Source organism: Triticum aestivum, chromosome 5A, assembly GCF_018294505.1.
Source record: "Triticum aestivum cultivar Chinese Spring chromosome 5A, IWGSC CS RefSeq v2.1, whole genome shotgun sequence".
Lineage (NCBI taxonomy): Eukaryota > Viridiplantae > Streptophyta > Magnoliopsida > Poales > Poaceae > Triticum > Triticum aestivum.
Window position 1 is genome coordinate 618,850,083 of NC_057806.1, and position 10,917 is coordinate 618,860,999.

Genomic DNA, 10,917 nt, shown 5'->3' on the forward strand with positions numbered 1-10,917 from the left:
TTTAAATAGGGCTCCGTTGAAATCCGTTGAGACGACACCGTATGAATTATGGTTTGGGAAGAAACCTAAGCTGTCATTTCTAAAAGTTTGGGGATGCGATGCTTATGTCACGAAACTACAACCTGAAAAGCTCGAACCCAAGTCGAAAAAATGCGTCTTCATAGGATACCCTAAAGAAACTATTGGGTATACCTTCTACCTCAGATCCGAAGGCAAGATCTTTGTTGCCAAGAATGGATCCTTTCTAGAGAAGGAGTTTCTCTCGAAAGAAGTAAGTGGGAGGAAAGTAGAACTTGATGAAGTATTACCTCTTGAACCGGAAAGTGGCGCAACTCAGGAAAATGTTCCTGTGGTGCCTGCACCAATTAGAGAGGAAGTTAAGGATGATGATCAAGATACTTCTGATCAAGCTCCTACTCGGATTCGAAGGTCCACAAGGACACGTTCCGCACCAGAATGGTACGGCAACCCTGTCTTGGAAATCATGTTGTTAGACAACGGTGAACCTTCGAACTATGAAGAAGCGATGGTGGGCCCGGATTCCAACAAATGGCTGGAAGCCATGAAATCCGAGATAGGATCCATGTATGAAAACGAAGTAAGGACTTTGACTGACTTGCCCGTTGAGCGGCGAGCCATAGAAAATAAATGAATCTTTAAGAAGAAGACGGATGCGGATGGTAATGTGACCATCTGTAAAGCACGGCTTGTCACTAAGGGTTATCGACAAGTTCAAGGGGTTGACTACGATGAGACTTTCTCTCTGGTAGCGAAGCTGAAGTCCGTCCGAATCATGTTAGCAATTGCCGCATTCTATGATTATGAGATATGGCAAATGGACGTCAAAACGACATTCCTTAATGGTTTCCTTAAGGAAGAATTGTATATGATGCAGCCGGAAGGTTTTGTCGATCCTAAGAATGCTGACAAGGTGTGCAAGCTCCAACGCTCGATTTATGGGCTGGTGCAAGCATCTCGGAGTTGGAACATTCGCTTTGATGAGATGATCAAAGCGTTTGGGTTTATGCAGACTTATGGAGAAGCCTGCGTTTACAAGAAAGTGAGTGGGAGCTCTGTAGAATTTCTCATATTATATGTAGATGACATACTTTTGATGGGAAATGATACAGAGATTTTGGACAGCATTAAGGCCTACTTGAATAAGAGTTTTTCAATGAAGGACCTTGGATAAGCTGCTTATATATTAGGCATCAAGATCTATAGAGATAGATCAAGACGCCTCATAGGTCTTTCACAAAGCACATACCTTGATAAGATATTGAAGAAGTTCAATATGGATCAGCCTAAGAAGGGGTTCTTGCCTGTGTTGCAAGGTGTGAAATTGAGCTCAGCTCAATGTCCGACCACGGCAGAAGATATAGAAGAGATTAGTGTCATCCCCTATGCCTCAGCCATAGGTTCTATTATGTATGCCATGTTGTGTACCAGACCTGATGTAAACCTTGCTGTAAGTTTGCTAGGTAGGTACCAAAGTAATCCCGGCAAGGAACGCTGGACAATGGTCAAGAATATCCTGAAGTACCTAAAAAGGACTAAGGAAATGTTTCTCGTTTATGGAGGTGATGAAGAGCTCGTCGTAAAGGGTTACATCGACGCTAGCTTCGACATAGATCTGGATGACTCTAAGTCACAAACCAGATACGTGTATGTTTTGAATGGTGGGGCAGTAAGCTGGTGCAGTTGCAAGCAGAGCGTCGTGGCAGGATCTACATGTGAAGCGGAGTACATGGCAGCCTCGGAGGCAGCGCATGAAGCAATTTGGGTGAAGGAGTTCATCACCGACCTAGGAGTCATACCCAATGTGTCGGGGCCGATCAAACTCTTCTGTGACAACACTGGAGCTATTGCACTTGCCAAGGAGCCCAGGTTTCACAAGAAGACCAAGCACATCAAGCGTCGCTTCAACTCCATTCGTGAAAATGTTCAAGATGGAGACTTAGATATTTGTAAAGTACATACGGACCTGAATGTAGCAGATCCGTTGACTAAACCTCTCCCTAGAGCAAAACATGATCAACACCAGAATTCGATGGGTGTTCGATTCATCACAATGTAACTAGATTATTGACTCTAGTGCAAGTGGGAGACTATTGGAAATATGCCCTAGAGGAAATAATAAAAGGATTATTATTATATTTCCTTGTTCATGATAATTGTCTTTTATTCATGCTATAATTGTGTTATCCGGAAATCGTAATACATGTGTGAATACATAGACACCAACATGTCCCTAGTAAGCTTCTAGTTGACTAGCTCGTTGATCAACAGATAGTCATGGTTTCCTGACTATGGACATTGGATGTCATTGATAACGAGATCACATCATTAGGAGAATGATGTGATGGACAAGACCCAATCCTAAACATAGCACAAGATCGTATAGTTCGTTTGCTAGAGTTTTTCCAATGTCAAGTATTTTTTCCTTAGACCATGAGATCGTGTAACTCCCGGATACCGTAGGAGCGCTTTGGGTGTACCAAACGTCACAATGTAACTGGGTGACTATAAAGGTATACTACGAGTATCTCCGAAAGTATTTGTTGGGTTGACACGGATCAAGACTGGGATTTGTCACTCTGTATGACGGAGAGGTATCTCTGGGCCCACTCGGTAATGCATCATCATAATGAGCTCAAAGTGACCAAGTGTCTGGTCACGGGATCATGCATTATGGTACGAGTAAAGTGACTTGCCGGTAACGAGATTGAACGAGGTATTGGGATACCGACGATCGAATCTCGGGCAAGTAACGTACCGATTGACAAAGGGAATTGTATACGGGGTTGCTTGAATCCTCGACATCGTGGTTCATCCGATGAGATCATCGAGGAGCATGTGGGAGCCAACATGGGTATCCAGATCCCGTTGTTGGTTATTGATCGGAGAGCCATCTCGGTCATGTCTACATGTCTCCCGAACCCGTAGGGTCTACACACTTAAGGTTCGGTGACGCTAGGGTTGTAGAGATATGAATATGCAGTAACCTGAAAGTTGTTAGGAGTCCCGGATGAGATCCTAGACGTCACGAGGAGTTCCGGAATGGTCCAGAGGTGAAGAATTATATATGGGAAGTGCAGTTTCGGCCATCGGGAGAGTTTCGGGGGTCACCGGTATTGTACCGGGACCACCGGAAGGGTCCCAGGGGTCCACCGGGTGGGGCCACCCATCCCGGAGGGCCCCATGGGCTAAGTAGGGAGGGGAACCAGCCCATAGTGGGCTGGTGCGCCCCCCTTGGCCCACTCCATGCGCCTAGGGTTGGGAACCCTAGGGTGGGGGGCGCCCCACCTGGCTTGGGGGGCACTCCACCCCTTGGCCACCGCCCCCCTTAGGAGATCCCATCTCCTAGGGCCGGCGCACCCCCTAGGGGGCCTATATAAAGGGGGGGAGGGAGGGGCAGCCGTACCCTTGAGTCTTGGCGCCTCCCTCTCCCCTGCTACACCTCTCCCTCTCGCAGAAGAACGGCGAAGCCCTGCTACGGTGACTGCTGCATCCACCACCACGCCGTCGTGCTGCTGGATCTTCATCAACCTCTCCTTCCCCCTTGCTGCATCAAGAAGGAGGAGACGTCACGCTGACCGTACGTGTGTTGAACACGGAGGTGCCGTCCGTTCGGCGCTAGGATCTCCGGTGATTTGGATCACGTCGAGTAGGACTTCCTCATCCCCGTTCTTTGAACGCTTCCGTGCATGATCTACAAAGGTATGTAGATGCAATCCGATCACTCGTTGCTGGATGAACTCATAGATGGATCTTGGTGAAACCGTAGGAAAACTTTTGTTTTCTGCAATGTTCCCCAACAGTGGGAATCTCATGATGATTTTCAGGCGACCATTGAACAACACTGGCAAGGCCCAGGAGCAACCACGGTTGCGGAACTGTGTGCAAAAATAAAAACACTGTCAACAAACCCGAAACGTTGGGACCGAACTACGTTTGGCAGTGTCAAGGAAGAGATCAGAACTCTCAAGCTTCAGCTAGAGAGCATGCGTGCGGATCCATCTAGGACTGCACCTACATGTCAGGAGGAGAAAGTGAAAGATCGCCTGATCGAGCTCTATCATAGAGAGGAAGTCATGTGGCGTCAGAGATCGCGGATAACATGGCTGGCGGCGGGTGATAAGAACACCAAATTCTTTCACCTACGGGCCCGCAGACGGCGCCTTAAAAATAAGATAAAGAGTTTACTCAGACAGGATGGAACTACAGCAGATGATGCAGTGGAGATGGAGGGTATGGTTACGGCTTTCTACAAAAATTTGTTCACATCCGAGGGGACAACGAATATGCATCAAGTGATTGACGTAGTGCCACGTAAAGTCACAAACGAAATGAATTAGCGGCTGACGGGCGAGTATAGCAGAGAGCAAATTAAAACGGTGCTGTTTCAGATGGCTCCTACAAAAGCACCAGGATTGCATGGTTTTCCGGCGCATTTTTTTAGAGACATTGGGAGCTCTGTGGAGATGAAGTATCCACTATCATTCTGAAAATCTTAAGGGGTGAAGATGAAGTTGAGGAGTTGAATGATATTGTCCTAGTTCTCATCCCTAAGGTAACCAATCCCACACTTTTGTCGCAATTCCGGCCCATAAGTCTATGCAATGTACTCTACAAGATTGCGTCAAAAGTTATGGCAAACAGGCTGAAGTCCATTCTTCCTATGATCATATCGGAGGAGCAATCGGCCTTTGTGGCGGGACGGTTGATCACAGATAACATCATTTCCGCTTATGGATGTTTAAATTTTATGAAGAGGAACAGGTCAAAGAGGAATGGGTTTTATGCTCTTAAACTCGACATGATGAAGGCTTATGACCATTTGGAATGGGACTACCTCCGTGCTATCATGACTAAACTGGGTTTTGTGCCGGCTTGGGTCAACTCAGTTATGAGGATGGTATGTTCGGTCAAGTTTTCGGTTATGTTCATTGGAAAGAAACTTGAGAAATTCACACCTTCGTAAGGAATCCGACAGGGGGATCCGATATCACCTTACCTTTTCTTGCTGGCAGCAGAGGGCCTTTCGTGCCTTTTAAAAAACTAGACAGAGTCATCTCCAGTGCATGGGATCAAAGTGGCTGATACGGCACCGCTGGTAAGCCATCTTCTTTTCGCAGATGACAGCCTGCTGTTTGTCAAGGCTAGTGTTGAGGGGGCTATTTAGGTATCTTCTTTGTTGGACATATATTGCAATGCTTCGGGACAGAAAATTAATTTGGATAAATCTTCAGTGTTCTTTAGCAAGGGTTGCTCGCAGAGTATTAAACAGAGCATGAAAAATACCCTGAATGTTCACAATGAGAGTCTTTCAGAAAAGTACTTGGGCATGCCTACGGATGTTGGGAGCAGCAAAAACGGAGCCTTCAAATATTTGAAGGACAGAGTTTGGAGCAAAGCTAAGTGATGGATGGAAAAGGTGCTGTCATCCAGAGGGAAAGAGGTATTTATAAAGTATGTAGCTCAATCTATCCCGGTCTACTCTATGGCTTGTTTCAAGCTACCTCGGGGCCTCTGTCTTCACATTAATTCCATCATACGTAAGTTTTGGTGGGGGAGTAAACGTGGTGAAAGAAAGACAAATTGGGTCTCCTGGGAGAAGATGACAAGGCCAAAATATGAAGGAGGTCTGGGTTTTAGGGATATTGAACTGTTTAACCTTGCTCTGCTGGCAACACAGGCGTGGAGAATCCTACAAACACGAGAGACACTAAATGCAAAAATCTTGAAGGCGCGCTACTTCTCAACTACAGATTTTGTTGATGCTTCACTGGGTAGCCAGCCATCTCAAATATGGAGGGCAATTATAGAGGGCAAGGAGATCCTCTCGCAGGGACTCATCAAACGGATTGGCGATGGCAGAGATACTTTGGTATGGCAGCATAACTGGGTACAGAAAGAGGCGTCGCTCAGGCCAATTGTTTGCCTGAGCCAACATAGGCCACAGTTTGTGTCCTAACTGATTGATAGCTCCAACGCCAGGTGGAAGCAGGACGTGGTTCGTGCAACCTTTCTCCCAATAGACGCGGACGTGATTCTCAATATCCCGCTAGCTACTCGACAATGCGGAGATTCCTGGGCATGGGCATACGAGCACAAGGGCTCCTTCTCTGTCCGCTCGGCATATCGGATGCTCATCAACACGAAGCTAAGGAGGGAGGCGTGGCTCGAAGGGCGATCAGGCCCGGCTGATAGATCGAGAGAAGAAGCAAGTTGGACTAACCTCTGGAAGGTGGCGGTACCGTCCAAACTGAAGGTATTCCTATGGAGACTTGCACAATGCTCTATACCCACGGTGGATGTCCTCAGTCATTGTAATATGTCCACATCGTCGCGGTGTGCTATCTGTGGAGAGGAGGACTCCTGGATGCATTCATTGATAACGTGTACGATGGTGCGCTGTGTATGGGCGCTAGGTGACCCGGAGCTAGTTGAGCATGTTATTGTAACAGCGGAACCGAATGCCAAGGCTTGGCTCTTCAGTATGCAAGAATCGATGCCACATGCCGAGTTCACAAAGCTAACCGTGACACTATGGGCCATATGGTCGGCGCGGCGAAAGCTAATCCACGAAGGAGAGCACCAAAGCCCAATGGGGACACATGCTTTTATCACACGCTTCTTGGCAGATTTGAGTATTGCTTCCTTGTCACATGAAATAACGAAGCCCAGAACAGCCCCAGTGCGGGTGCAAGATTGGATACCACCACCGGCGGGTCACCACAAGGTAAATGTTGATGCAGCTACGTGTAAACACCCTCCCATCGGGGCTGTTAGCGCGGTCTGCCGGGATCAATCAGGTGCATGTGCTGGATCGGCAGCGGTGGTATTCCATGGTATGACCGAGCCGAATATATTGGAAGCTTTGGCATGTCGCGAGGCTATTGCATTAGCCAGGGATCTCGCACTGACTCATTTTAAGGTGGCTTATTGCATTTCGGTGGTCAAGGACATACACACGGGAACTATATATGGGTACAATTGCTCCAATCGTGCAGGAGATCATCGACTCGAGCAGGGAGTTTCAGTCCTGCTCTTTCACCCATGAGAGACGTCTTTCTAACAAGGAGGCTCATGGCTTAGCTAGACATGCTTTACATTTAGGGGAGGGTCGCCATGTATGGCTGTTACACCCTCATGGTACTTCTATTATTCCTGTAATTCACTCTATTGATCAATAAGTAAAGCATGTTCCCCTCAAAAAAAAGGAGACCTCACCCCCACGAGCTAATAACTAACCTAAAAAAAGTCTAACTCGCACACGACAGGAGACGCCAGCCTGATGGGCCGTCTCACCTGAAACTGACGGACGCACGCACGACACGATTCTGTCAGGAGAAGCCAGCGCTCACGCGGCCGCCGCGGACCTAACTCCTACCGACGCACTCAAGATCAATCTCCAGAGTCCAGACTCCAGCACTAGCGCAGGCCACCGGCGTCGCCGTCCCGGCCACTGCCGGACCGCCCTCCTGTGCGTCGTTTGTCCAATCTTCCGCATGGCGCGCCTGGCTGCTTGTTGTCGCACCTTGGTATTATTTTTGATGCTTTCCCAATTTCCCCTGATGCTTCCACTTCTATCGTGTTCTACAATGTCAGCGTATAAACTAGTCCCAACTTTGCAATAATGTGTGTATATGTATCCAGTCATATACCAAGGGTATTGTTGAACTCAATTTGATGTAATTGTCAATTTCATTTCATATATTGTAGAAAAACAAGATGAAGAGATTTCATATTGAGTGAGATGTATTTGCAAGTATTGATGATGATGATATTGTATATCAATTTCTATCATGTAGGTCTCGCAAAGGGCTTTTACCTCGTCGAAGTGGTAAGTTTTTATACTTGTATCAATGATAATTGTTTCACTTGACGTCGTTTATGCCTTCTCTTATGAAAATTTTCTTTTGATGTCTTGAAGGTATTGGCTCTTCTTCCTCCGATGACGAGATTATGTGAGGTACTGGTGAAGCAAACAGGAGGCGTTGGCTCTTCTTTTGATTTGGTACTCTTTTTTTATCACATACCGTTCTTTGTAGTTTTTGACATGTTTTTAATTTTTTAATTGTATTGTTGGGCATAGGGTTTTAATTCTAAATTTTTCATGCAATTGAGCCATATTTTGTATGGGGTATCTTTTGTGATAGCTAAATGACCTATAGACGTTTAGTTTTTCCTTGCGGCGATTTCTTTTTTTGAGGCCGGGGCTTGCTCCAATCCTGTATACGGCCACGGACCATGCTACGTATCAGGTTTGGAGCCATGATACTGACAGAGCACGAGCGTGGCTTGGCATCCACCGAGTCTTTTCTGTCCGCGAGATGCAAAGAGAAAATTTTCTTGCTCATTTTTCACTTTTCTCGTAGAATAGCGACGTACAAACAAGATTCCATGGCGTCATGGCTGTCGTAGCAAAGATCGCCAGCGGATCTAGTGGCCATTAATCAGCAAAGCTGCCCGAATTAACACACCGTCGTACCAATGCCCATCAGCTGGCCTGGATGCCTTCTCCAACCTTGACGGAGCTCCGGCGGACCGTCAGCTCGTCCATCAGCCGGCCAACGTCATCGTACGAGGACCCTCCCTTCTCCACCGCGCTCCTTGCCTTCACGCCGAGGTTATTCGCCTTCTTCCGGATGGCGTCGCTCTCCATCAGCCTCTGGATGGACTCGGCGATCACCTCGCCGGCGATCACCTCGTGGGTCTCGACGCCCGACGCGTAGTCCTTGGCGCCGATGCTGACGCCCACCTTGAGCAGCTCCACAACCAGCTTCTCGTTGTTGAACTGGTCCGCGTACCGCGGCCACGTCACCATCGGCACGCCGGCGCTCACGGCCTCCAGAACAGAGTTCCAGCCGCAGTGCGTCACGAACCCGCCGAGGGCGGCGTGGCTCAGGATCAGCATCTGCGGCGCCCAGCCACGGACCATGAAGCCGCGGTCGCCGCTCGCGATCAGCTCGGCGAAGCCTTCCGGCATCCATTCAGCAGAGTTTCTGCCTGCTGCGGCGCCGATCACCCACACGAAGTTCACGCCTGACAGGTCGAGGGCGCGAGCGAGCTGGTGCAGCTCCGCCGGTGCGAACGTGGTCAGCGTGCCGAAGGAGACGTACACCACCGAGCCGGCTGGCTTCGCGTCAAGCCACCGGATGCAGCTGTCCGCGTCCGGCGAGGGCGCGTCAGTGCCTCTCACAGCCATGTCCTTGCTGGCGAGCGCCACCGGCCCGACGAGCCACACGCGCCGGGCGAGCGTCTTGTGGAAGTGCTCGACGTAATCCGGCTCCAGCTCGTGGAAGCTGTTGAACACCTCGCCGAAGCTCCTCTGGTCGGCGGCGTTCACGCCCTTGAAGAACCCCCACTGCCACGGCTTCTTGGCCGGGTCCATCATCTGGCTCCGCCTCAGCTCGACGCGGTGTGGCAGCCCCGGCAGCAGAACGAGGGCGTCGGGCTCGTCGGGGGCGTTCTCCAGCGGGTTGTGGCGCAGCATGCTGTCGCTGCAGGAGCGCGCGAACATGCTGCTGCCGAGGAACGCGATGCGCGGGACGCCGCGCTCCGCGGCGGCGTCGACGGACCAATGGAAGAAGCTGTCGGACACGACGGCGTCGGTGCGGTTGTCGGCGAGGAACCGGTCGAAAGGCTCCCGGAGCAGAGTCGCCGCGTGGAAGAACTTGTCGCGGTCGTCCTGGGACGAGAGCGCCGTGCCGTTCTCGACGCCCGGCGGGAGCCCGACGTCGGGGAACGGCACGACGGCGATGTCGATGGCCGGGCAGCCGGTGCCGGCGAAGGCGTCGTTGGCGCGGTCGACGGCGGAGCGGATGATGGCGGCGTTGACGGGCGTGGTGAGGATGGTGCACTTCACGCCGCGGCCGGCGAAGAGCGCGGCCATGTCAGCGATAGGGATGAGGTGGCCGGACGCCAGGAACGGAAAGAAGAGGATGTGCAGCGCCTCCTCCCGGACAGCCATGGCTGGCGAGCTAGCCGTGACCGCGGCCGGCGTGGAGGAGGAGATCGATCGAGTAGAAATGCAGATCAGACGCAAGCTTCGGTGCGATTAAGACGAGAGGCGTGTAGAGGAGTATTTATAAAGTCATACGTAGACGCTTGGGCTCTCGTTTTCTGATGGAAGCACCGAGGAAGGGGAACAGGAGAAGTGGCTTCAGACTTGGTGACTCCGGTCCATCTTCCAGAACAGAAGATTTTGGTACCTTGGCATGCAAGGGTTTGAACACAAGTTGCATCACTTGTCTAATGGATCTTGTTAGAATATACCACAACGTTGACAAATCCACTCAATCTGAATGGTTCAGATGTATCATATTGAAATTTTTTTACTAATCAAATTGTCACTGTCTGTTTGACTCAACGAGAGAAAAATCTACTCTCTGTCGTGACAATGTTCGCCGAGTAAACATAACTGATGTGGAGAAAACATCCATTGCGATAACTCCTTTTTAGACCGCAAAACATATATATAGCAATGTTCACTCTAATTGTGGCTTAAAAAGTGTTCACTGTCATTTTCTTCAGAGATCGTCGTCAATGGAATTGTAGATCATTATATGCATCATTTAGTAAGCTTGGATAATACATGTAGACAAACCATCCGCCAACTACGGACGTAAACATCTCTTTTTTGTGGGGCCGGAAAACGACACATGTTAGTAAGCTTTTGGATGAAATACTTGCTCATAAAAAGTACCGCAGTCTGTAGATTTTAGGCGTTTCTGCATTTTTTGGCACACTTGAAATCATAAACATATTAAAGATATGTAACCAAAATGTGTACAAAAATAGTCTTAGCTATCTTGTTTTTGCATCGATCCATTTGGAATTACATAAAAAAACAAAATCCTATACACAGGGCCACATGCCCAACATAAAGTTATCTATGCCAAGACCATA

The 10,917-nt window shown here is 49.1% G+C and overlaps 1 protein-coding gene across 1 annotated transcript; it reads right to left on the reverse strand.

The window, feature by feature from the left end:
- Positions 1–8,340: 8,340 nt before the first annotated feature.
- On the reverse strand, positions 8,341–10,203 carry LOC123105374 (scopoletin glucosyltransferase). The gene has a single exon (XM_044527431.1). It carries the CDS (start codon positions 9,977–9,979, stop codon positions 8,507–8,509), a length of 1,473 nt encoding a protein of 490 aa, XP_044383366.1. The 5' UTR covers positions 9,980–10,203; the 3' UTR covers positions 8,341–8,506.
- Between the last annotated feature and the right edge of the window lie 714 nt (positions 10,204–10,917).

Excerpts from the sequence above, each read along its gene's own strand:
- LOC123105374 (XM_044527431.1), bottom strand. The coding sequence starts at position 9,979 with ATGGCTGTCCGGGAGGAGGCGCTGCACATCCTCTTCTTTCCGTTCCTG.